The following is a 27,613-nucleotide window of genomic DNA, read 5'->3' on the forward strand; positions in this document are numbered from 1 at the left end:
GGGACAGTGTGTCACAGTGTGGGTGGGACAGCGTGTCGCATTGTGACCGGAACAGCGTGTCGCGGTGTGGGTGGGACAGTGTGTCGCAGTGTGGGTGGGACAGTGTGTCGCGGTGTGAGTGGGACAGTGTGTCGCAGTGTGGGTGGGACAGTGTGTCACAGTGTGGGTGGGACAGTGTGTCGCAGTGTGAGTGGGACAGTGTGTCGCAGTGTGGGTGGGACAGTGTGTCGCAGTGTGGGTGGGACAGTGCGTCGCAGTGTGAGTGGGACAGTGTGTCGCAGTGTGAGTGGGACAGTGTGTCGCAGTGTGAGTGGGACAGTGTGTCGCAGTGTGGGTGGGACAGTGTGTCACAGTGTGGGTGGGACAGTGTGTCGCAGTGTGGGTGGGACAGTGTGTCGCAGTGTGTGTGGGACAGTGTGTCGCAGTGTGGGTGGGACTGTGTGTCACAGTGTGGGTGGGACAGTGTGTCGCAGTGTGAGTGGGACAGTGTGTCGCAGTGTGAGTGGGACAGTGTGTCGCAGTGTGGGTGGGACAGTGTGTCACAGTGTGGGTGGGACAGTGTGTCGCAGTGTGGGTGGGACAGCGTGTCGCAGTGAGTGGGACAGTGTGTCGCAGTGTGGGTGGGACAGTGTGTCGCAGTGTGAGTGGGACAGCGTGTCGCAGTGTGGGTGGGACAGCGTGTCGCAGTGTGGGTGGGACAGCGTGTCGCAGTGTGGGTGGGACAGCGTGTCGCAGTGTGGGTGGGACAGTGCGTCGCAGTGTGGGTGGGACAGCGTATCGCAGTGTGGGTGGGACAGTGCGTCGCAGTGTGGGTGGGACAGCGTGTCGCAGTGTGGGTGGGACAGTGTGTCACAGTGTGGGTGGGACAGTGTGTCGCAGTGTGAGTGGGACAGCGTGTCGCAGTGTGGGTGGGACAGTGCGTCGCAGTGTGAGTGGGACAGCGTGTCGCAGTGTGGGTGGGACAGCGTGTCGCAGTGTGGGTGGGACAGCGTGTCGCAGTGTGGGTGGGACAGCGTGTCGCAGTGTGGGTGGGACAGTGCGTCGCAGTGTGGGTGGGACAGCGTATCGCAGTGTGGGTGGGACAGTGCGTCGCAGTGTGGGTGGGACAGCGTGTCGCAGTGAGGGTGGGACAGCGTGTCGCAGTGTGGGTGGGACAGTGCGTCGCAGTGTGGGTGGGACAGTGCGTCGCAGTGTGGGTGGGACAGCGTGTCGCAGTGTGTGTGGGACAGTGCGTCGCAGTGTGGGTGGGACAGCGTGTCGCAGTGTGGGTGGGACAGTGTGTCACAGTGTGAGTTGTACAGTGTGTCGCAGTGTCAGTGGGACAGTGTGTCGCAGTGTGGGTGGGACAGTGTATCACAGTGTGGGTGGGACAGTGTGTCGCAGTGTGGGTGGGACAGTGTGTCGCAGTGTGAGTGGGACAGTGTGTCACAGTGTGGGTGGGACAGCGTGTCGCATTGTGACCGGAACAGCGTGTCGCGGTGTGGGTGGGACAGTGTGTCGCAGTGTGGGTGGGACAGTGTGTCGCGGTGTGAGTGGGACAGTGTGTCGCAGTGTGGGTGGGACAGTGTGTCACAGTGTGGGTGGGACAGTGTGTCGCAGTGTGAGTGGGACAGTGTGTCGCAGTGTGGGTGGGACAGTGTGTCGCAGTGTGGGTGGGACAGTGCGTCGCAGTGTGAGTGGGACAGTGTGTCGCAGTGTGAGTGGGACAGTGTGTCGCAGTGTGAGTGGGACAGTGTGTCGCAGTGTGGGTGGGACAGTGTGTCACAGTGTGGGTGGGACAGTGTGTCGCAGTGTGGGTGGGACAGTGTGTCGCAGTGTGTGTGGGACAGTGTGTCGCAGTGTGGGTGGGACTGTGTGTCACAGTGTGGGTGGGACAGTGTGTCGCAGTGTGAGTGGGACAGTGTGTCGCAGTGTGAGTGGGACAGTGTGTCGCAGTGTGGGTGGGACAGTGTGTCACAGTGTGGGTGGGACAGTGTGTCGCAGTGTGGGTGGGACAGCGTGTCGCAGTGAGTGGGACAGTGTGTCGCAGTGTGGGTGGGACAGTGTGTCGCAGTGTGAGTGGGACAGCGTGTCGCAGTGTGGGTGGGACAGCGTGTCGCAGTGTGGGTGGGACAGCGTGTCGCAGTGTGGGTGGGACAGCGTGTCGCAGTGTGGGTGGGACAGTGCGTCGCAGTGTGGGTGGGACAGCGTATCGCAGTGTGGGTGGGACAGTGCGTCGCAGTGTGGGTGGGACAGCGTGTCGCAGTGTGGGTGGGACAGTGTGTCACAGTGTGGGTGGGACAGTGTGTCGCAGTGTGAGTGGGACAGCGTGTCGCAGTGTGGGTGGGACAGTGCGTCGCAGTGTGAGTGGGACAGCGTGTCGCAGTGTGGGTGGGACAGCGTGTCGCAGTGTGGGTGGGACAGCGTGTCGCAGTGTGGGTGGGACAGCGTGTCGCAGTGTGGGTGGGACAGTGCGTCGCAGTGTGGGTGGGACAGCGTATCGCAGTGTGGGTGGGACAGTGCGTCGCAGTGTGGGTGGGACAGCGTGTCGCAGTGAGGGTGGGACAGCGTGTCGCAGTGTGTGTGGGACAGCGTGTCACAGTGTGGGTGGGACAGCGTGTCGCAGTGTGGGTGGGACAGTGCGTCGCAGTGTGGGTGGGACAGCGTGTCGCAGTGTGTGTGGGACAGCGTGTCACAGTGTGTGTCGCAGTGTGGGTGGGACAGTGCGTCGCAGTGTGTGTGGGACAGCGTGTCACAGTGTGTGTCGCAGTGTGGGTGGGACAGTGCGTCGCAGTGTGGGTGGGACAGCGTGTCGCAGTGTGTGTGGGACAGCGTGTCGCAGTGTGTGTGGGACAGCGTGTCACAGTGTGTGTCGCAGTGTGGGTGGGACAGTGTGTCGCAGTGTGGGTGGGACAGTGTGTCACAGTGTGGGTGGGACAGCGTGTCGCGGTGTGAGTGGGACAGTGTGTCGGAGTGACCGGGACGGCGTGTCACAGTGTGTGTCGCAGTGAGTGGGACAGCGTGTCGCAGTGTGAGTGGGATAGTGTGTCACAGTGTGAGGGGTCATTATTGTTAATGTGTGGGACAGTGTGTCAGTGTGACTGGGACGGCGTGTCGCGGTGTGTCTGGGACAGCGTGTCGCGGTGTGATCGGGACAGCGTGTCGCGGTGTGTCTGGGACAGCGTGTCGCGGTGTGATCGGGACAGCGTGTCGCGGTGTGTCTGGGACAGCGTGTCGCGGTGTGTCTGGGACAGCGTGTCGCGGTGTGTCTGGGACAGCGTGTTGCGGTGTGTCTGGGACAGCGTGTCGCGGTGTGTCTGGGACAGCGTGTCGCGGTGTGATCGGGACAGCGTGTCGCGGTGTGTCTGGGACAGCGTGTCGCGGTGTGACTGGGACAGCGTGTCGCGGTGTGATCGGGACAGCGTGTCGCGGTGTGTCTGGGACAGCGTGTCGCGGTGTGTCTGGGACAGCGTGTCGCGGTGTGTCTGGGACAGCGTGTCGCGGTGTGTCTGGGACAGCGTGTCGCGGTGTGTCTGGGACAGCGTGTCGCGGTGTGATCGGGACAGCGTGTCGCGGTGTGTCTGGGACAGCGTGTCGCGGTGTGTCTGGGACAGCGTGTCGCGGTGTGTCTGGGACAGCGTGTTGCGGTGTGTCTGGGACAGCGTGTCGCGGTGTGTCTGGGACAGCGTGTCGCGGTGTGATCGGGACAGCGTGTCGCGGTGTGTCTGGGACAGCGTGTCGCGGTGTGTCTGGGACAGCGTGTCGCGGTGTGACTGGGACAGCGTGTCGCGGTGTGTCTGGGACAGCGTGTCGCGGTGTGTCTGGGACAGCGTGTCGCGGTGTGTCTGGGACAGCGTGTCGCGGTGTGACTGGGACAGCGTGTCGCGGTGTGTCTGGGACAGCGTGTCGCGGTGTGTCTGGGACAGCGTGTCGCGGTGTGTCTGGGACAGCGTGTCGCGGTGTGACCGGGACAGCGTGTCGCGGTGTGTCTGGGACAGCGTGTCGCGGTGTGTCTGGGACAGCGTGTCGCGGTGTGATCGGGACAGCGTGTCGCGGTGTGTCTGGGACAGCGTGTCGCGGTGTGTCTGGGACAGCGTGTCGCGGTGTGATCGGGACAGCGTGTCGCGGTGTGACCGGGACAGCGTGTCGCGGTGTGACCGGGACAGCGTGTCGCGGTGTGTCTGGGACAGCGTGTCGCGGTGTGATCGGGACAGCGTGTCGCGGTGTGTCTGGGACAGCGTGTCGCGGTGTGACCGGGACAGCGTGTCGCGGTGTGTCTGGGACAGCGTGTCGCGGTGTGATCGGGCCAGCATGTCGCGGTGTGACCGGGACAGCGTGTCGCGGTGTGTCTGGGACAGCGTGTCGCGGTGTGATCGGGACAGCGTGTCGCGGTGTGATCGGGACAGCGTGTCGCGGTGTGACCGGGACAGCGTGTCGCGGTGTGTCTGGGACAGCGTGTCGCGGTGTGATCGGGCCAGCATGTCGCGGTGTGATCGGGACAGCGTGTCGCGGTGTGATCGGGACAGCGTGTCGCGGTGTGACCGGGACAGCGTGTCGCGGTGTGTCTGGGACAGCGTGTCGCGGTGTGATCGGGCCAGCATGTCGCGGTGTGATCGGGACAGCGTGTCGCGGTGTGATCGGGCCAGCATGTCGCGGTGTGATCGGGACAGCGTGTCGCGGTGTGATCGGGCCAGCATGTCGCGGTGTGATCGGGACAGCGTGTCGCGGTGTGTCTGGGACAGCGTGTCGCGGTGTGATCGGGACAGCGTGTCGCGGTGTGTCTGGGACAGCGTGTCGCGGTGTGTCTGGGACAGCGTGTCGCGGTGTGATCGGGACAGCGTGTCGCGGTGTGTCTGGGACAGCGTGTCGCGGTGTGTCTGGGACAGCGTGTCGCGGTGTGTCTGGGACAGCGTGTCGCGGTGTGATCGGGCCAGCGTGTCGCGGTGTGTTCGGGCCAGCGTGTCGCGGTGTGACTGGGACAGCGTGTCGCGGTGTGTCTGGGACAGCGTGTCGCGGTGTGACTGGGACAGCGTGTCGCGGTGTGTCTGGGCCAGCGTGTCGCGGTGTGTCTGGGACAGCGTGTCGCGGTGTGTCTGGGACAGCGTGTCGCGGTGTGATCGGGCCAGCATGTCGCGGTGTGATCGGGACAGCGTGTCGCGGTGTGTCTGGGACAGCGTGTCACGGTGTGATCGGGACAGCGTGTCCCGGTGTGTCCGGGACAGCGTGTCGCGGTGTGTCTGGGACAGCGTGTCACGGTGTGACTGGGACAGCGTGTCGCGGTGTGTCTGGGACAGCGTGTCACGGTGTGATCGGGACAGCGTGTCCCGGTGTGTCCGGGACAGCGTGTCGCATAGAGGTTGCATAGATGTGAAAGCCAAACCCCATGCCTGTACTGATGTCACCAATAGTAGCATATAGAAGTGGAAGAAGGGTGGAGACTGTTGAGGTGAATGTGTGGGGCTGGGAGGAAGCAGTTGGTGAAGATGCTCTGGTTATGACTGGATTGGGATAATACCACGCTAGTCCCATCAAGATGGCTGATGAAGGAAAAACCCTGGCTGAAGATGGTATGGTTCCTTATTTGAAGGGTACATAATGGTACCTGTTTTGCAGAGAGTTCAGATTTGAAGACCATTAATCACTTTGCTATACAAAGTTGCAGTTGCTGTCCTGGATAATCTGTTACTGTGAATCCCAAACAAACCACCCATCTCTGCCGAATCACCTAATCTCCTTTGAGGCACCATCATCATACTGTAAAATTGGCAGCACAGTAAGGGGGGACTGGGGGGTGGCTATTCTTATGTTTTTTGATGAAACATTAACCCTTTTCCTCTCTCCACAGATGTTGCCTAACCAGCACTTTCTGTTTTTATTTCCAACTGCCAGCATCTGCAGTGTTTTGCCTTTATCGTAGCAGATATTGTTGTATCTTCTTAAAGGTATTTTTGGTCTTTCTAGATTTTGCAAATGGAGCAATGGGGTTTGAACATGTCTGTGCTTCTTTCACTGGCCAGCCTTTCTTGCCAATCAGAGACATTAGACCTCGCATCTACTGATAGCAATTCTCACCTCACCTTCCACACTTTAAAAGGTGATCAGAACCAAAGCAAGAACGGAACACAAGTACTTCAAGCTGGAACAGCAGTGGGTTTGATGGCTTACCTCTTTAGCAGGTGAATGGCACAAAACAAGGAATATTAAATGTTTATTTTAAAGAAAAGTAAGAGTTTTTGTTTACAACTCACCTTTGTTATGGTGTCCCAATGTGCTGCACGATGGGTTTCTTTTATTCATTCATGGGATGTAGGCGTCATTGGCTGGGCCAGCATTTATTGCCCATTCCTGAGGGCAGTTGAGAGTCAACCACATTGCTGTGGATCTAGAGTCACATGTAGGCCAGACCAGGTAAGGACGGCAGATTTCCTTCCCTAAAGGACATTAGTGAGCCAGGTGGGTTTTCTACAACAATTGACAATGGTTTTATGGTCATCATTAAACTTCTAATTCCTGTTTTTTATTGAATTCAAATTTCACCATCTGCAATGGTGGGATTTGAACCCGGGCCCCCACTACATTGTTTGTGGTCTCTGGATTACTAGTCCAGCAACAATACCTTTGCGCCACTACCTCCCCTAAATAAAGTACTTTTGGTTCATATCAAAAGTAATGCTTTGCTAGCAACCAGGGTTCCTCTATAACCACGGGTAGAGACTCAAGGATAAGCTGTCCCTAGAAAATCCTGAGGCCAGATTTTCTAACATCAGTGAGCTTGGGTCCCAGTGCGGGCAAATTAAAAATCATGATCCTGGAGGTTGTATCTTTTTTTATTCATTCATGCAACATGGGTGTCGTTGGCTGGCTGGTATTTATTGCCCATCCCTAGTCACCCTTGAACTGAGTGGCTTGTTAGGCCATTTCAGAGGGCAGTTGCGAGTCAACCACATTGCTGTAGCTCTGGACTCACATGTCAGCCAGACCAGATAAGGACGGCAGATTTCCTTCCCTAAAGAACATTAATGAACCAGATGGTTCATGGTCATCAATGGATTCTTAATTCCAGATATTTTTTATTGAATTCAAATTCCACCAGCTGCCGGGATTTGAACCTGGGTCCCCCGAACATTAGTTCAGTTTCTGGATTAATAGTCTAGTGATAATACCACTAGGCCATCGCCTCCCCATCATCATCATTCCAACACCTCTGGGATGGTTTGAAATTTTCAAAGTGCTGACTTATGGGAAGGAGCAGAGGGCCTTCTTGCTGCCAATGAATGGTCCATTAAGCTCCTTTCAGAGTTTGTTAAGGGGCCAGGGCATTGAGAAATGAACCTGACAGGCTGGAGCATACAGCTCCAAGTGTCAAGTTCGCTGTGGAGCCAGAGAAAGCTTCTTGAGATAGCTTGTGGGGCCCTTGAGTAATTGGCATCGGAACATATGCATTCCCTTACTTTAACCCAACCATTTAACTTTCATGATCAATTGATGAGCTGCCTGCTGTCTTTGCCAAGACAGCAGTAGCCCCCCCAACATGGCTGCTGCCTATCTTGACCCCTGGCTTCAGGCAGGCAGCACTGGCCTCTGGGGGGGTGCTTGGCCTCACTAAATGGGCTTGCCTCCTGGATTTGTGTTCAAAAATGGCATCACTCGAGTGATGTAGTTGAAGTGAGTTTGTCAGGACCCTGCACTTTTGCAGGTGTTGAGTTCTCCACCCTGCTGTGAAAATCTGGCTCCTGAGATTGCTGAGACCTGTGCTGTATTCTGTAAGTGAGAGATTTACAAAGAGCTGCAAGGCCTGAGACAGCACCTTAGCTCCTTCCCAGCTGTGAGCATGTGTCCTCCAGCAGTGCTCCATACTCACCTTGTGCTGTCCACTTTCTGGCAATGACTCCTGCCTAGAGCTAGCTTGAGCTAAGCCCAGATGGAATGCATTTCTAGTAACCTCTGCTTACTCTGTCCTGAAACGAATACTCACTCTGATAAACATATGCCACACAATTTCCTAATAACATCCCAGCACCAGCAACATATCTTGTATTAATTGGAAACCTTTAATGTAGTAAATATTCCAGGGTTCACCCTTAAGGAGAAGCAAATACCAACAATGGTACATTAGTTAATAGAGTCATAGGGCGGGATTTTAAAGCCTCGCTTGACCTGAGACCGGAAAATCCCACCCAAGATCAATGGAGCTTCCCATTGTCCATCCGTCGCCCACTCTGATTCCCGTGGCGGGCGGGGCTGTAGTATTCCGGGGCTAGAGTCATACAGTGCAGAAGGGACGCTTGGGCCCATTGAGTCTGCAACGACAATAACTACCACTAAAGGAGCGCAAATCCCAGTTTCCTGCACTTGTCCCATATTCTTGAATGTTATGATGTTTCAAGTGCTCATCTAAATATTTTTTAAAGGTTGTAAGGTTTCTGGACTCCACCACCTTCCCAGGCAGTGCATTCCACATTCCCACCATCGTCTGAGTGAAAATATTTTTTTCTCAAATCCCCTCTGGATCTCCTGCCTCTTACCTTAAAACTATGCCCCTTCTTGATTGACCCCTCAACCAAGGGGAACAAGTTCAGGGAGACACTGAGAAGCATTTTCACAGAATCACTACAGGAGGCTATTCGGCCCACTAAGCCTGCACTGACAAGAATCCCACCCAGGCCCTATCCCCATGACCCCACATATTTACCCTGTTAATCCCCCTGACACTGAGGATCAACTTAGCATGGCCAATCCACCTAACCCGTACATCCTTGGACTGTGGGAGGAAACCGGAGCACCCGGAGGAAACCCACGCAGACACGGGGAGGACATGCAAACTCCACACAGAGTGTGACAAAGGCCGGAATTGAACCAGGGTCCCTGGCGCTGTGAGGCAGCAGTGCTAACCACTGTGCCACCCTATCAAAGAGATAGGTTTTAAGGAAGTTTCTGAAATGTGAGGTAAGGTAGGAAAATGAAGGGGTTCAGGGAGAGAGTTCCAGTGCAGAGGGTTAAACTGACTGATGCTGGATGCACAACAAATGAAGTGCGCGGTGTGGGACACCAAAGCAGAAGAGTTTGCAGGTGTAGGGTGGGGTGAGGCCAGGAAAGATTTGTAAACAAAGGTGAGAATTTTAAATTCAAACAATGGGAAAGGGGAGCAAATTAAGATTGGAGAGGACAGGGTTAAGCAGATAAGCAGGACATGGTGCAGAACAGTATGAAGACAGTGAAGTATTAAATAAGTTGGAGTCTATTGAGGATGGCGTTTAGGGCAGATTGTATTGAAGAAAATAAACCTCCTTGACAGTGTAATGAGGTAAGGATAGAGGCGGGCAATGTTATAAATACCCTGAAATGCTGCAACAAATGGCAGGTCCATTTTTTAAGCATTTTTGACAAATCATAGAATCCTACAGTGCAGAAGGAGGCCATTCGGCCCATCGAGTCTGCACCAACCACAATCCCATCCAGGCCCTATCACCATAACCCCGTACATTTACCCTAGCTAGTCCCCCGGGCAAGTTAGCATGGCCAATCCACCTAACCCACACATCTTTGGACTGTGGGAGGAAACCGGAGCATCCGGAGGAAACCCACGCAGACACAGGGAGAATGTGCAAACTCCACACAGACAGTGACCCAAGCCAGGAATCGAACCCGGATCCCTAGCGCTGTGAGGCAGCAGTGCTAACCACTGTGCCACCGTGCCGCCCAAAATAATCAAGCTTACTTCTTTTGCTTAAATCATTTATGGTTTGAGGTCATGAATTATCACATCAGCCACTCATGGGAGATAGCTCCGGTCAACTGACTCTCGTTCACATGCTCCCTTATAAATTTATAGATTGTTTCTTAATTTGGACAATTGAGGAATATTTAAATCATTTTTTCATTGTTTAGTGTCAGCCAGTCCAACTTAGTTCTTGATTATAATGAATTCTAAATTCAGATAATCTCATTAAATTACTTATCAGCTGAATAGAATAGATACAGCATTATGCAGACTTGGTACAATAAATAATATCAACATTCCACTTGTAGTTGTTTTTCGATGATGTAGATTTGTCATATCTTTGAAAATCCTATTTAGTCCCACAATCCTATTATAGAATGCCATTTCCTATTATGACAGGTATTTATTGAGAAGTGAACATATAAATGGCACCTTTAAATTACTGAGGTGCTGGTTGTGGCACATTGCAAATGCAAACTCAGTAATGGAGTTCAGATATGGGGAATTGGTTGTCACAGGTGTTTAGATTCTGCCCTTTCCCCTTGAAAACAATAGAATCCCAACAGTGCAGAAGGAGTCCATTCAGCCCATTGAATCTGCACTAACTCTTCGAAAGGGTGTCATACCCAAGCCCACACCCCACCCTATCCCCATAATCCTGCATTTCCATGGTTAATCCACCGAACATGCACATTTGGAGTGTGGGAGGAAACCAGAGCACCCGGAGGAAGTCCATGCAGACATGGGGAGAACATGCAAACACCACACAGTCATCAAGGCCGGAACTGAACCTGGGTCCCTGGTGATTCACAAGGACATTTAACTTGATTCTCTGACATAACTTCAGCATCATAAAATCCCTACAGTGCAGAAGGCGGCCGTTTGACCCATCAAGTCTACACCAACTCTCCGACATAGCATCTTACCCAGGTTCTATCCCCATAACCCCACATATTTACCCTGCTAATCCCCCTAACCTACACATTTTATGTCACTATGGGGCATTTTAACATGGCTAATCTACCTAACCTTTGGACTGTGGAATGAAATTGGAGCACCCAGAGGAAACCCACGCAGACACAGGGAGAATGTGCAAACTTGATCCAGACAGTCATCCAAAGCCAGAATTGAACCGGGTCCTGGCACTGTGAGGCAGCAATGCTAACCATTGTGCCGCCCGTCATCTTGTATAAGAGTGAATAGATTCCAAGATAGTCTCCACTTGCACAATGTTACAGCAATCTAAAGTCTATGGCAGCAAAATCACTTCTATATTTTGACAACATTCAGCAATTGCTATCCGTCTGTAGTTGGGAAAATGCTGGAATCCATCATTAAAGAAGAAATAGCAGGCCATCTGGATAAGAATGGTTCGATTAAGCAGACACAGCATGGATTCATGAGGGGAAAGTCGTGCTTGACGAACTTGTTGGATTTTTATGAAGATGTGACTAGTGCAGTTGACGGAGGGGAACCGGTGGATGCGGTGTTTTTGGATTTCCAAAAGCAGTTTGATAAGGTGCCTCACAAAAGGTTGCTGAAGAAGATTGGGTCACATGGAGTTCGGGGTAGGGTGTTAGCGTGGATTGGGGATTGGCTATCCGACAGGAAGCAGAGAGTCGGAATAAATGGGTGCTTTTCTGGTTGGCAGATGGTGACTAGTGGCGTGCCGTAGGGATCGGTACTGGGGCCTCAACTATTTACCATTTATATAGACGATCTGGAGGAGGGGACTGAGTGTAGGGTAACAAAGTTTGCAGACGACACAAAGGTAAGTGGAAAAGTGAATTGTGTGGAGGGCGTAAAAGGTCCGCAGAGAGATTTGGACAGGCTGAGTGAGTGGGCAAGGATCTGGCAGATGGAGTATAACGTTAACAAATGCGAGGTTATTCACTTTGGAAGAAATAATAGCAAATTGGATTATCTAAATGGAAAGAAATTACAACAAGCTGCTGTGCAGAGGGACCTGGGGGTCCTTGTGCATGAGACGCAAAAACCCAGTCTGCAGGTGCAACAGGTGATCAAGAAGGCAAATGGGATGTTGGCCTATATCGCAAGGGGGATAGAATATAAAAGCAGAGATGTCTTGCTGCATCTGTACAGGGCATTGGTGAGGCCGCAGCTGGAATACTGTGTGCAGTATTGGTCCCCTTATTTGCGGAAGGATATATTGGCCTTGGAGGGAGTGCAGAGAAGGTTCACCAGGTTGATACCAGAGATGAGGGGTGTTGATTATGAGGAGAGACTGAGCAGATTGGGTTTGCATTCGTTGGAATTTAGAAGGCTGAGGGGGGATCTTATAAAGACCTATAAGATAATGAAGGGGCTGGATAGGGTAGAGATGGAGAGATTCTTTCCACTTAGAAAGGAAACTAGAACTAGAGGGCACAGCCTCAAAATAAAGGGGGGTCGGTTTAGGATAGAGTTGAGGAGGAACTTCTTCTCTCAGAGGGTGGTGAATCTCTGGAATTCTCTGCCCACTGAAGTGGTGGAGGCTACCTCGTTGAATATGTTTAAATCACGGATAGATGGATTCCTGATCGGTAAGGGAATTAGGGGTTATAGGGATCAGGCGGGTAAGTGGAACTGATCCACTTCAGATCAGTCATGATCTTATTGAATGGCGGGGCAGGCTCGAGGGGCTAGATGGCCTACTCCTGCTCCTATTTCTTATGTTCTTATGTTCTTACGTTCTTATCCACCTTGATGAGGATATCTGATGTAATCTCCATCTCGAGATGAATAGTAGATCCAGATCACTATTGATATTTATATCTCTATAAATAACCAATTCACTATTGTTGGCTCAGGCCAATATCCCCAGCACTGACCATGCTCGATCAGCTCCACCGGGCGGGACACATTGTTCGCATGCCTGACACGAGACTCCGAAACAAGCGCTCTATTCCGATCTTTGTCCCGGCAAGCGAGCCCCGGAGAGGGCAGAGGAATTGCTTCATGGACACCATCAAAGCCTCCTTCAAAACGTCCCAACATTTCCACTAAAAGCTGGGAAACCCCGACCCAAAGACTGCCCAAAGTGGAGGAAAAGCATCCGGGAACTAGCTGAGCACTTTGAGTTTCACCGCCAAGAGCGAAAGGAGTGCATGGCAACCCGGGCACTTCACTCACCTGCTCCTCCAATGACCGTCTGCCCCACCGGTGACAGAGGCTGTCGATCCCGAATTGGACTCCACAATCACCTGAGAACTCAGTTCAAGTCACCCTGGTCTCCGAGGGACTGCCTCAGAAAAGAGAGATAACTCCTTGGTGCGTCTCCATGTTTGCAACACATTCTGTTGTAGCTCCCTGGAAAATGGTGTATAATTTGGGATTCAAAGTGTCTCTTTCAACTGTATCAGTGGCACAGTGGTTAGCACTGCTGCCTCACGGCGACAAGGACCCGGGTTCAATTCCCAGCTTGGGTCGCTGTCTGTGTGGAGTCTGCACGTTCTCCCTGTGCCTGTGTGGGTTTCCCCTGGGTGCTCCCAGAGTGCAAAGACATGCTGGTTAGGTGCATTGGCCGTGCTAAATTCTCCCTCAGTATACCCGAACAGGCACCAGAATGTGGCGACTGGGGGATTTTCACAGTAACTTCAATGTAAGCCTACTTGTGACTAATAAATAAACTTTCTTTTCACCAGCAATGACTGTCGATTATCAAGTGAATGAAGCAAATTTGATGAGAGAAAGTTACTTTGTCTGCTGAGGTGTTGTAGAATTGCAACCTTTTCAGTAAGATATGTTTTTAATTTTGCAACACATGGATCAGGGAGGAAGTGTTTCCTTGTTGTGAGTTATCTATTTACAGGAAAACACCTGAGGTTGAAGAAGGAAAATTCAATTATTTGTCATTCAATCCTCATTTTTCTGGTAGAAGTTTCTACTTGTTTTAATCCCATTCAAATGTCCTTATAAATGAACTATATTGTGAAAATTGTTTAGAATTGATTCCAAGTGCGGAACCACAATGGTTCAATAAGATATAACTTAAGCACATAAACTGGGCCAGAAAGATTTGTTTTGACTTCTGACCAGAAGGAGGCGGCAAATACTCATTTGTGTGGGAAAATCGCTTCTCAGCTGTGCAATTAAATACCAATTTTTCTTTGTGTTAAAACAATTAATGCTGTAGTTTGCAGAATGTTATGGATATCCTAACAGATGTTGTTATATTTGCAGTAATGCAGTGATAGAAGGCTATGTTCAGCAGTTTTTTTATACCTTTCGTTATTTCGTATCACCCTGTGAATTCCTTCAGTTCTTGGAAGATAGATTTAACAGTGTCACTGATATAAGGTACTGTATAAATTAAAGCATAACTTTTTATATCAGCACTTTTCTATTTAATGCTGCAAATGATGTCTTTGTCTGATATTGGAAAGTTTCTAACTTAATCAGATTAAGTGATGTGATTCTGACTATTAACACTGACCCCAAATTTAAACATGTCTTCAAAATATGCGAGATAATGATTCTTCGGGTGAATCTTCAGGGAGGCAGGAAGATTTGGGGAGCTTTAAAAATGATGGATGGAACCCCAATACAGGTACAGAGCCCCCATTTCCAACAGATGCAATTTTTTGCTGGCAGAGAGAAAGGTGTGAGGTATGATTCATGCAGGATGGGTGGTGGGGCGGGAGTGGTGTGCGGGGGGGGGGGGGGGGGGGGGGGGGGCGGAGAGCTTGAGGGCCTCACAGATTCTCAAATAACCGGGACAAAATCCCAGAGAACTGAGGTGGGTCTTCTAACTAGCCTGCTTCAGCACACACCAGTCCTCAGGCCACCTATGGTCTGCTTCCAGGGTTTGTGAACCAGGTTCGATCCTGCTCCCAACTTCCTGGAATGAAAATTGGGTTTAATAAGGCCCTTTAGAATAAGGTGGGTCTGACAAGTCAGGAAATTTCCCAACTCAAGTTGCCCATCTTCGAAGTGAAAATCTGGCTCTTAACTTTTTTAGTATTTGGTACAGGGACGATACTTATATTATGAAAGTACTAGTTAATAGCTGTTGGAGGGAACTGCAGGGAGAAGACGGTTCAGATGTTGATGTTTTCAATGTTAGTTTGCATTATATTGAGGTAAATTTGGAAGAAAATTTATTTTTTAACAGTATATATCTTCTGAGATGTGCCGATTCAGTAAATCAATGCAAGAAAATTATATCTATGGTTATTCTAAAGGAATTCAGTCTCAAGGCAATAGCTGCAATGTCGCAAAAGGCAACAAGAAAAAGATCAAAACTTCAAAGAGGAAGAATATGTTCACAATTAAGGTTGTGGCTGTGCTGTCAGTTCAGTCTTGGTGTGAGGGAAGACTGTGCTAAAAATATAACTCTGGATCTAGCACCGGTCTGTCCTAAATGAAGCTGTGTGATACCCTGTTAGCTTAATATTACACTGCATTTATGTAGTGTGTTTGTACTTGGGATCACGGGGGGAATTAGCATCAGGGGGGTTAGCAGGGTAAAATGCAGGGTAAAATGCATGGGGTTGCGGGAATAGGACCTGGGTGGGATTGTGGTCAGTGCAAACTTGAAGGTCCAAATGGCCTCGTTCTGTACTGTAGGGATTCTATGATGCTATGATCGATGGGAGTGCAGCTCCAGAGTGGCATCAAACCAAATTTTTGAAATTGATTTGATTTATTATTGTCACATGTATTAACATACAGTGAAAAGTATTGTTTCTTGCATGCTTCATAGACAAGGCATATACCGTTCATAGAGAAGGAAAAGAGAGTGCAGAATGTAGTGTTACAGTCATAGCTAGGGTGTAGAGAAAGATCAGCTTAGTACGAGGTAGGTCCGTTCAAAAGTCTGATGGCAGCAGGGAAGAAGCTGTTCTTGAGTCGAGTAGTACATGACCTCGACAGAAGAAGGTGGAAGAGAGAATGTCCGGAGTGCCTGGGGTTCTTAATTATGCTGGCTGCTTTTCCGAGGTAGCAGGAAATGTAGACAGAGTCAATGGATGGGAGGCTGGTTTGCGTGATGGATTAGGCTACATTCCAGACCTTTTGTAGTTTCTTGTAGTCTTGGGCAGAACATATCAAGCTGTGGTACAACCAGAAAGAATGCTTTTTAAACTTTTTAATTTTAAAAGTACTTTGGAAATCACTTGGCCCTATCAAATTGAAACACCCCTTTCCTGAGTTGTGAGAAAACTGATGCACAGCATATGTCTTCAGGCAAGGGATGAGGCTAGCCCATTGCACTTGGGGTGTGCTGACACTTGTGATGGTGGTTTGCCCAGGCTGGGGTAGAGTAAAGGATCAGGGTGGCCAATGAGGTTAAATTGAGGCTTTACCTAGTGCAATTTTTCAAAGCCATCTCAACCTTTTGGCTGAGATGAAGCCTTAGATCCAGCCCGGGATGGGGTGCAATGTCTCATCTTGTCAGCTTGGATCTTGTTTGTTCCTCAAATTATGAATTGAATTCAGTTTTAATTCGTGTTTTTTGGTTAGAATGAAAGTACTGGGAAAAAAAACATTCAAGACTTATCAACCTGCAGCAGATCTTCCCTCAACATCCAAGTGTCATCCAAGTCGGGCAAGCACATAAAATACAGATTGAATAATTGTTGACTTCCACCTTTGATGCGTTCTAACACTATAGACCATTGTAAATCTTGTAATATACTCACTGTTGCTAATTTTAATCCAAAATTTTTACCTATGAAAAAATAAACTAAATTATTTTTGCAATTCCAGTGTGAACCAAAAATGTTCAATTGACTGCATCAAGGTGTACAACCGAAGTTTAGATCTACTACAGGCCTGGATTGAAGAGTGCTACAGTGTAGATTTTGAACAGGATACTGCGGTTTTACACAAGCTAGAAACTTTTATTTCCTCAAAGGTATTTCTGAACCTGTGTGGATTTAATTATAAAACTTAAAGATATTCATGAACAAATATGCAGGATAATTTCTGAGAGGCTGGCGTATTTGGTGAATTATACTATTGAAACATTCAGCTGTTATATATGGAATTCATGCTTCCTTGATTATAGGAAAACCTACATTAGTCCTGAGGTCAGTATGTTGAGTGGAATGGAAATGTACACCCCTTGGGAAGAGCCCAAGTGAACCCTGCCAAGGCGGGGAGCTCATAGAATAGAATCTTACAGTGCAGAAAGAGGCCATTCGGCCCATCGAGTCTGCACCAACCACAATCCCACCCAGGCCCCATCCCCATATCCCTACATATTTACCTACTAATCCCTCTAACCTATGCATCCCGGGACACTAAGGGGCAATTTAGAATGGCCAATCAACCTAGCCTGCACATCTTTGGACTGTGGGAGGAAACTGGAGCACCCGGAAGAAACCCAGGCAGACACAGGGAGAATGTGCAAACTCCACACAGACAGTGACCCAAGCCAGGATTCGAAACTAGGTCCCTGGAGCTGTGAAGCAGCAGTGCTAACCACTGTGCTACCATGCCGCCCTCACCGCTCAGGGCAGGATCTGATCTTGGACTATCATTGCAGATGGAGGGATTTTAATTTACTGTCTTAAAGCTGCATGGGTCTACTGGGGCCTGAATCCACTGGCTTATGGGCAAGAAAGCCCTGACATCCCCCCGGGAGAGGAAATTTCCTCCAGTGCTGCCAACCTTGGGTGGGGGAGGGGGGCGCAAGATGAGAACCTGGAATGTATCCCTCGATACACAATCACTGACTAACTCTGTTTGGATGATATGCCCCCAATGCCTTGCCCCCTCAAACACTGGTAAGGTCACTGCTGGATGGCACTGGTGGGTGCAATCCCAACATAGCTGCCATGATCACAGCCATGCATGCCGGACCAATGTCTTTTTGCTCAAAATCAACTTGACAATTATAATTATACATCTTTCATCTGAATAAGTTTTTTCAGTGTATTTATTAGTGTCACAAGTAGGCTTACGTCAACAATGAAGTTACTGTGAAAATCCCCTAGTCGCCACACTCTGGCACCTGTTCGGGTACATTGAGGGAGAATTTAGCAAGGCCAATCCGCCTAACCAGCACATCTTTCAGACTGTGAGAGGAAACCGGAGCACCCAGAGGAAACCCACGCAGACACAGGGAGAACGTGTAGACTCCACATAGACAGTGACCCAAGTCAGGAATCGAACTCGGGTCCCTGGTGCTGTGAGCAGCAATGCTAACCACTATGCCACCGTGCCGCGCCAACACATATATATGCAAAATATCATTGAGAGCAAGAAAACAACAGTGTAAATCATATATACACTCAATAATATTAAATAATAGACTGTACTGGAGCAAAGATTGAATATGAATCCAACCAGAGACAGAACTCAGGGTAATTATATAATATGAATCATTGAAGACTAGGGTAATAACCCAAAGATATTACATTTAATTAATGTTATCTTTCTTTTAAAAGGTTATTCAACATGACAGTCGAGGTCAGTATTTAATAAATTTGCTTCAAAGCTTCTCTGAGGAGAATAAGTCGTGTAAGCTGCCTGACTTCAGCTTCAGTTTAGAGGATGTGAAGAATGAAGAGGACAACCAGTCAGTTCACTCATTTTCCAAAAGGTTTTCAGATGAAGATGTTTCTAGAAAGGTACGCCACTCCTTTTTAATTAAAGATGAAGAATGTAGTGGCAGCTATTTCTCTTTGTTGTACCCACGACACATTCAGTTCAGGCGCAGCACGAGGAATAACTAGTGTGCTAATCTGATTTTCCAAACGTCGTGGATAAAAACCACTGAGTCCAGAGTAAGCTGAAAGTAGGAAATTTTACTTCAGCCAGTCAAAGCATCTACTGTGACGTACATTTATACACAGTAGAGCTTCAGCTGGCCATATACCCAAGCACATTGTGTCTGTTCATGGCCTTCACATGTCCCTGGTAAACGCATCCTAATATATTCTTGCATGCAAGCAGGTTAGTGGGATAGTACAAAATGTGAAAAACAGAAAAACAGCTCGGGCTTATTGACTACTGTTATATTTTTAAGTGTTTGCAGATTGCTTTAAGAGCTGATCACATGATGGTGATGTATTTAGGGGGTTGCACAGGCTACGGTTTTAGTTTCAGTTTGTACTATGCGCAGGCCAGAGTTCTTGGAATAAATCTTGTTGTTAGTTTGAATCTACGTGTGCAAAACACATCTTTTCTTTTTTTGTTTAAAACCCATAACCCCTAACATAGTCAGGACATTACAACTACAGTGACTTCATTGCCAGCAAAACACATCTAAGGAAACAGGCCAGGTGTGTAAGCTAAGGGTTAAGGAAAAATATAACAAAAGGAACAGGTATCATAATTTTAATCACTTTGTAACTCATAATAATCATATTAACCCTTTATTTACCACATTACAACTATCTTAACTGAACCTGTTGCTAAGTGTCAGTCAGGGAGGTCTTTGGGAATTCCAAGGGCCGTCCTAGGATTTCCTGGAATAAGATGCCTATAAGTTTAAAAGTGCCCCTCATTTACACTGCACCTGTAAGTGTTCCGAGCAATGACCTTGAAAGTTTATTCAAAGTTTATTTATTAGTGTCACTGCAATGAAGTTACTGTGAAAGTCCCCTAGTCATCATATTCTGGTGCCTGTTTGGGTACACTGAGGAAGAATTTAGCATGGCCAATGCACCTAACCAGCATGTCTTTGGACTGTTGGAGGAAACCCATGCAGACACGGGGAGAATGTGCAGACTCCGCACAGTCAGTGACTCAAGCCGGGAATCTAACTCGGGCCCTGGTGCTGTGAGGCAGCTGTGCGAACCACTTTGTCACTATGCTGCCCTAACAAAGGAAAATATATTCTAACATTTCTATAAAATATTGGTAATACCTATATATTTAAGGTTTAAAAACGATAGTATGATTGGTTTAAAAAGGTGTGCGCCCCTCAGTGTCCCCGTAAAGTTAAACAATGCCAAAATGAAGGAGTAACTACGGATCTGGGACCAAATCTGTACTAAATGAAGATGTGTGATATCCTGTCGGCTTAATACTACAGTGCATTTATATAGTGTGTATGGACTTGGGATCACATGGAGCGCAGCTCCAGAGTGGCAGTAAACCAAATTTTAAAAGTATTTTGCAAATCACCTGTCCCAGCCAAATTGAAACATCCCTTTTCTTAATTGTGAGAAAATTGATACTCACCATATGTGAGTATCAGTGAAGGGGAGGTGAACACCTAGCGATATTATTGCTAAGTTATTAATCCAGAAACTCAGCTAATGATCGGTGGACCCGAATTTGAATCCTGCCACGGCAAATTTGAATTCAATTTTTTAAAAATCTGGAATTAAGAATCTACTGATGACCATGAAACCACTGTCGATTGTCAGAAAAACCCATCTGGTTCCCTTTAGGGAAGGAAATCTGCCGCCCTTACTTGGTCTGGCCTACATGTGACTCCAGAGCCACAGCAATGTGGATGACTCTGAACTGCCCTTTGGACAAGGGCAACTAGGGATGAGTCAGCGACGCCCATGTCCCATGAATGAATTAAAAAATGTCCCACGAATGAATTTTAAAGAAAGTCCTCACAACATTCAAAACCTATCAGCCTACAGCAGATCTTCTCTTGGCATCCAAGTGTGATCCAAGTCAAGGACAAGCATATAAAACATGTTTGAATGATTGTTGACTTCTACCTTTAATGTGTTCTACAATCGGTCTGTAGAGAATGTGAATAATGTACACTTTAAATTCATACAGTTAATTGGTAAGTATTCAACAGACGACTTGATGTACCCTGATTATCAGCATGTTTCATTTTCAATTCCCTGTGTGTTCAGAGTCTACTTCCTGTTTTCATTTCATTGTATTTTGTAAAATAAAAGAATATGAGGTAAAAGAATCTTTGAAAAGAAGATTCTGCTTCTTTAAAATGGGTTGAATTGATGTATCTTATTGATGTTACACAAAGTTGCTGCACATTAAATTCTATCAATTTCTTATTGTTGAAATAGAGCTTTAAATGGAAGATTAGTAAACGTACTGAACCTTTGAGCCCTCATCAGAAAGAAAAGTATCACAATATAGCAACTGCATTACCAAAGCCCTGCTATAATAGCTTTGCAACAGAACTGTCGGGAACTTACCAGAAAGTTGATGAGAAAGGACTTTTTATGTTGGCTGACTACAGTCCACTGTATATAGCCCAGCAACTGACCTTGCTACAACAGGTACCATTCGAATTCTCTTCATAAAATGCTTTTAGATAATATTACAAAGTAAAATTTATTCTTGCTGTCCTATCCATTTCCATTCCACAATTTCTCTCCACTTCTCCTCCCCCAGTGGTGTTAACTGCTCACTAAATATAGTTCCCTGAATGCCCTCTGGTATTTCACCATTCATTCATATGTAAACATTCAACACAGCTGAGCCTGATTCTATTTTCATTGATAATATCCTGTTTGAATGATAATCTCTCTAACTGCAGCAATTTGTAGTACCGTTACCTCAGCTACTCTTAAGAACTACCAATGTAGGTACATAGTAATGGCGAGAGGACCCAAGGTTTGCCTAGTTTGCCGAGTATTATCCTCATAGTTACATGACACAGTAATCATAGACTTGTTGACAAATAATAGTGATAAATATCTATCAATAAGTCCACATCAGACCCATACATAAGGTAAGGAAAACACAAGTTTGGAAATCTTTGGAATCATAGGTCCAAAGTCATCTGTTAGAATAGAATCTCTACAGTGCAGAAAAGGGCCATTCAGTCTATTGGGTCTGCACTGATTCTCCGAAAGAGCATCTTACCCAGGCCCTGCCATATCCCCGTTACCCCTCACATTTACCATGGCTGATCGACCTAACCTACACAACGTTGAATACTGAAGGGCAATTTAGCATGGCCAATCCACCTAACCTGCACATCTTTGGACTGTGGAAGGAAACCAGAGCACCTGGAGGAAACCTACGCAGACACGGGGAAAACATGCAAACTTCCCACAGACAATCACCGAACGGCTGGAATCGAACTCAGGTCCCTGGAATTGTGAGGCAACAGTGCTAACCAGTGTGCCACCGTTCCTCCCAAACCTGCTATGTGTATGTCACATCGCATACTTAAATACTGTAGCCCAAATCTTTGTTTCCTGAAAGAGATCTATCTCATTTGTATCTTAATGAGCCAGTACAACCCTCTTCCAGCATCTCCCTGCAATGTCAACTCCACAAATTTACCACTCGTCCACTGACTGAACAGATTTTTATCCAGCTTAGTTTTGAACTTACTCCCTGTTCAAGCCCAGGTCGAGTGCTTTGGTTCTGGTGTTTCAGAAAAGGTGAACCAGCTTGTGATGGTCTGCATTATCTAGTCCTTTATCTGTCTACATGACCTTCACAATTCAGGACCCAGCTTTGTTCTCTGGAATGATACTATCCTTTTTACATTGATGGGCACCCAAATTCTTTTTGCAACAAACCAATAGTGGTGGTTCACACATGGATTGATATTATTCATATCCTCTCCTTGATGGAAATATAAAATCAGTTTTTAGACTGTTTCTCTTCCTCCTTTGGCCTGAAATTTTTTTTTACATTGTATTTGCGGCTTAATGTGTACTTCTTTGCATAATTGCTAATAAATATTACTTCTAACAATAAGAGATGAAGTGGGGGAAATTTTAGATCCGCACCCCCCACAGAACAGGTGGGCTTGGTTTGGGTGAGATGATAAAATGGAAAACATTTCAAACCCAAACCAAGTCTACTTCGGGGAGCCAAGGTTGGGGGAGGCGTTGGGTGACCAACCCTCTTTCAGAGGTCTTGTCCCAAGCCACCTAGTGGCCCAATGGCTGTTCAGTTGGTTCAGGGCTGCTTGGCCTTGAAGAGGCTGGATCACCCCTGACCTTTAAGCTGGAGGTGCCGAGATCACCATCTCCATGTGAAATTCTGGCCATTGTATGGTCATTTATCTCGTTCTGTGCAAAATGGTTGCTACCAGAGCAGTGACTCACTTAAGAAGTACATCATTAACTGTGAAGTGTGTTGGAACATCCTAGGGTCATGAGAGCTTTTATATAAATGCAGGCTCTTCAAATACATTTAACTGCTAGATACTTGTTGGTCTTATTTCTCTCCATGAGGGCCTATGTTGCTATATGCCAAGAATGGTCTCTTCCTCCGACTTCATACTAAAAGACTCATACACGTTCTTCAGTAAACCATGTGGCTCTGTGTTCTCTTGCAGACCTTGCCAGCAATGTTGACTTAACTAAATGTTTTCAAGCTGCTGTTAGGCCTCTTTACCTCCTGATGTAGAGCACACAAGGCTCCAGGCTCCAAATGGTGAGCTACCACATGAGGGTGCAGCATTATTACATCAGTAACAAGTAAAGTCATGATGCCCAATGTATATGACAGGGGCATGTTCATGCTAATATATAATGTGTCATGACATTAGTGTGGAAGATTCACTGCTGTCAGACAAACGCATTAACTGTGACCAGTTGGACCAGTCACTAACAAGAAGAGCCAGTAGATATACATGGGTCTTGTTGATAATTGGTCTTATAAAATCTGGGAGGGCTCACTTGATTATTTCACTGGCTGCTCAAGAACTATACACCGGGAACCAACACCACAAGGTTTGTGCAAATATAAAAGGGGAAACGTAGAAAATAGGAGCAGGAGGAGACCATTCAGTCCTTCGCACCTGCTGCACCATTCATTATGATCATTACTGATTATCCAACTCAATAGCCTGATCCCGCTTTCCCCACCATATCCTTTGACCCTCTTCGCTTCAAGTGTTATATCTAACTGCTTATCGAAAACATACATGTTTTGGCCTCTACTACTTTTTGTAGCAGCAAATTTCACAGCCTTACCACTCTCTGGGTGAAGATGAAGAAAATCTTGAATTGCCCACAGAACAAAAATATCTACACCTCGAAGAGTAATTAGTTAGCTGTAAAGGACTTTATAGCTGCTCAGGATATCTTGAGGGAGTGCAGGGCACTATATAAGTCAAAGTTCTTCATTTATTAATGTAATTTCTCATTCTTGTACACCACAAAGAAAGTAACCAATTTGCTATTCTAGAATTAAGGATCAAGTCCACAAAGGTTCCTCGCTGTCTCTAGAGTCTTAAGGTGGACAGCACAAAAAAGAGAGAACTAGGAAAAGGTCCCAGCCAGACTGGCAAAGCTTCAAATGCAACTTTTACAATGACCGCTTGCATCAGTGGTGCTTCAAAGTCGCATTTGTAACTGTGGAGCAACTATGATAGGGAAATCCGAATATTTCTGAAGTTGGTTAACCAGCCTGTTGTCTCTATAAGAGTAAGGTCTGCAGCATAGGCACTGGGAGACTCTACAGATTCTCTTTTCGTAAAAGAAAGGAAGGAAGGAAATAACTGCAAGTCTTCCTTTCTGTAAATTCTGGAATATAAATCAATCTAATGAGTCTCAATGTTGCTGTCAGTCGAGCCCCAGCCACTTCTTCCTTGATTATTCTCATTAACCTCCCATGATATCCGGCTGTTGGGAAACCTCCTTGATTATTTGCATCCCATTAGTTGCAACCTCTTCCAACCCCTACGCAGTCTTTAGCATTTTGCAGTCGTTTTTTGCTTTATCGTGTGGGCATTTGTTACCTGGAATGTGAGCCAAACCTTCCAAGCATTATTCATTTTCTGGCTGTACTCACTTGCCGCTTATCAAACCTGTCTGTTGGAATCACTCATGAAATAATTAGTGTAATTATTAATGCTTGTAATCATTAGGTGGTCCACTTGGGACATGAAAAGTTCTTAATTAACAATTGATCAAATGGTACATTTAATTAATCAAAACTCCTTTCTCCTATTAGTTTTATAACCACTGTTCGAGGGTCTGCATTGAAGTGAAACATAAAAATGTCACTGCATCACCAGTATATGTCATCTTAGTAGGGTCTTAAAACAAAAAGGCATCGACTTGCTTGACCTTGTCCTCACCCACCTCAGTGATTACCATTCTGATAAGGGCAACTTTGCATTCTATTAGCCTCCAAGTATTGAAGGAGGTTGAGGAACAAATCTGCAGGGAAATCACAGAGATATGCAAGAACTATAGGGTGGTGATGCTGGGGGACTTTAGTAACCCAAATATTCATAGACTCGTAGAATCATACAGTACAGGAGAGGCCCTTCGGCCCATTGAGTCTGCACTGACACATGTGAAACATCTGATCTCTCACCTAATCTCATTTACCAGCACTTGGCCCATAGCCTTAAATGTTATGACGTGCCAAGTGGTCATCCAGATCCTTTTAAAGGATGTGAGGTAGCTCGTCTTTACCACCTTCCCAGGGAGCGCAATCCAAACCGTCACCACTCTCTGGGTAAAAAAGCTTTTCCTCACATTCCCCTAAATCTTCTCCCCCTCACCTTGAACTTATGTCCCCTCATGACTGACTCTTCAACTAAAGGGAACAGCTGCTCTTTATCCACTCTATCTGTGTCCCTCATAATCTTGTATACCTCGATTAGGTCATTCCTCAGTCTTCTCTGCTCCAACAAAAACAACCCCAGCCTACCCAAGCTTTCTTCATAACTTAAAAGTTCCAAACCAGGCAACAACCTGGTGAATCTCCTCTGCACCCCCTCCAGTGCAATTACATTCTTCCTATAATGTGGCAACCAGAACTGCACACAGTCCTCTAGCTGTGCCCTCACCAAAGTTCTATACAATTCCAACGTGACTTTTCTGCTTTTGTAATCTATGCCTAAATTGATAAATACCCCAGTCCAATGCTGGCATCTCCACATCATAAATTGATAAAGGCAAGTGTCCCATTTGCCTTTTTCACCATCCTACTAACACCCCCTTCTGCTTTCAAAGATCTATGGATAAACACGCCAAGGTCCGTTTGGTCCACAGAACTTTCTAGTGTCATGCCATTCGTTAAATACTTCCTTGTCAAATGACTCCTTCCCAAGTATTTCACCTCACACTTTTCAGGATTAAATTCTATCTGATTGGGTGATGTTATGCATCAAATGAAGTTGCATGATTCGCTGCCACTGGCTAATTTATAGCACAGAGGAAGCCAAGTGTGCAAGTCTACCCTGCCAGCATCTGCATGACCAGGACACCCTGTAACGCCGCATCACTGCAACTTAGACACCCTACGACCCGAAGCTGAATTGCAAGAGATCCCGGAGGAACATTGCACCCCACCCCCTTAAGCCCAGAGATGCGACATAAAGACTCACCAGTGCGGACCTGCACTCATATCCATCCCCCAGGATCCAGCTATGGGTCAAATCGTACCCACTGCCTTGTGGGACCAACTGAAGAGAGTCAAAGACACTGGAACTGAGTCATTCAGGTGGCTGCTGATCCCTTTAAGCAAGCAGCTTCCAGCAACTTCTGTAACTGAGTGGTCTCCAGATATAGGGCCTCCTGTCTTTCCTCTGAATTCAGTCCATTCATTCTGACAAGCAGGTAGCAGAGAGTAGCCATGAAACACAAGGTGAAGGTTCTATGGTTTGGAATCTGCAATATGAGGACTATGTACTCTGGCATACATACGGATTTGCAGTCAACAAACAATGCATGTTGGACAGTATCGATCGAAGGTGAGCTGTATAATTTCAACATCAACATTGCTGCTCACCAAGAAACTAGATGCTGACATTGGATCAGTACCTTCTATTAGCATGGTAAAAGTGCAGATGACCACCCTGAGCATGGAATGGGCCCTGGTGCCAATAACAAGTTGACACAGATAACTGAGATCCTTATTGTGACATTTGAACACCTTGCATCACTTTGTTTCCAATCAGATGGAAGTTTGTCACAATAAGAACATAAGAAATAGGAGCAGGAGAAGACCCTTGACCCATTGACCCTGCTCAGCCATTCAGTATGATCATGGCTGATCTTGGAACTCAACTCCATTCTCCCACCCACTCCCCATATCTCTTAATTCCCTGACTCGACCTTAAGTGTGTTCAATGGTGGCATATCCACAACCCTCCGGGATAGAGAATTCCAAAGATTCACCTAAGATTCCAAAGTTTCTCCTAATCCTAGTCCTAAATTATCTTATCTTGAAATTATGCCCCTTTGTTCTAGATTCCCCAGCTGGGGAAACAGCCTCTCAGTGTCTACCCTGTCAAGCCCCTCCAGAATCTTGTATGTTTCAATGAGATCATCTCTTAATTCTTCTGAACTCCAGAGAACATAGACCTAATTACCCATCTTCTAATCCTAGATTAAACTTCTTAGCCCAGAGTCCAATCCATTGACCATGGATTGGGTGGATTGAGCATGTTAAATTGCACCTTAATCTCCCAGGATGTGTAGGTTAAGGGGATTGGTTCATGGGGGTAGGGGTGCCTGGGTAAGATGCTCTGTCATAGAGTTAGTGAAGACTCGATGGGCTGAGTGGCCTCCTTCTGCACTGTAGGGATTCAATGACCATTTGCTGTACTGACTCCAATGCAAGTCTATCCCTCCTTAAATGTGGCCACCAAAATTACACACAGTAATTCAGGTGAGGTCTCACCAAAACCACACACAATTGTAGCAAAGTTTCTTTATTTTTGTACTCCAATCCCCTTGCAATAAAGGCCAACATCCATTTGCTTTCCAAATTGCTTACTGTATCTGCATGCTAGATTTTGTATTCCTGGTACATGTACACCCAAGTCCCTCTGAACATCAACATTGGCCAGTTTCACGACCTTTAAAAAAAATTATGCTTTTCTATTCTTATGACCAAAGTGAATAATCTCACACTTCTCATCCTGCACCACTGGCCAAGGACATCTTCAGGTGAAGCACCTGTGGCAAACTTTGCCTTTCCAGAATTTGCTTGTTCAGCCATCAATAGAAATGCAGCAGGGGATTTCACCCAATCTCACTAAAGTTCTGGGCTGCAGGATGTCAGTCATCAATTTAGATCATGTTAAAGTAAAGGGTA

General features: G+C 47.3%; 1 protein-coding gene across 1 annotated transcript in view; it reads left to right on the forward strand.

Moving 5' to 3' along the window:
• kndc1 (kinase non-catalytic C-lobe domain containing 1) overlaps positions 1-27,613 on the forward strand; it is a 207,437-nt gene that overhangs the window by 156,257 nt on the left and 23,567 nt on the right. Inside the window, exons 23-27 of the mRNA XM_078222911.1 lie at positions 5,941-6,155; positions 13,883-13,999; positions 16,409-16,556; positions 18,094-18,201; positions 20,785-20,865. Of these exons, the coding sequence (XP_078079037.1) occupies positions 5,941-6,155; positions 13,883-13,999; positions 16,409-16,556; positions 18,094-18,201; positions 20,785-20,865 (669 nt within the window). The remainder of the gene's footprint in view (positions 1-5,940; positions 6,156-13,882; positions 14,000-16,408; positions 16,557-18,093; positions 18,202-20,784; positions 20,866-27,613) is intronic.

Source organism: Mustelus asterias, chromosome 11 (assembly GCF_964213995.1).
Source record: "Mustelus asterias chromosome 11, sMusAst1.hap1.1, whole genome shotgun sequence".
In the NCBI taxonomy this organism is placed as follows: Eukaryota; Metazoa; Chordata; class Chondrichthyes; order Carcharhiniformes; family Triakidae; genus Mustelus; species Mustelus asterias.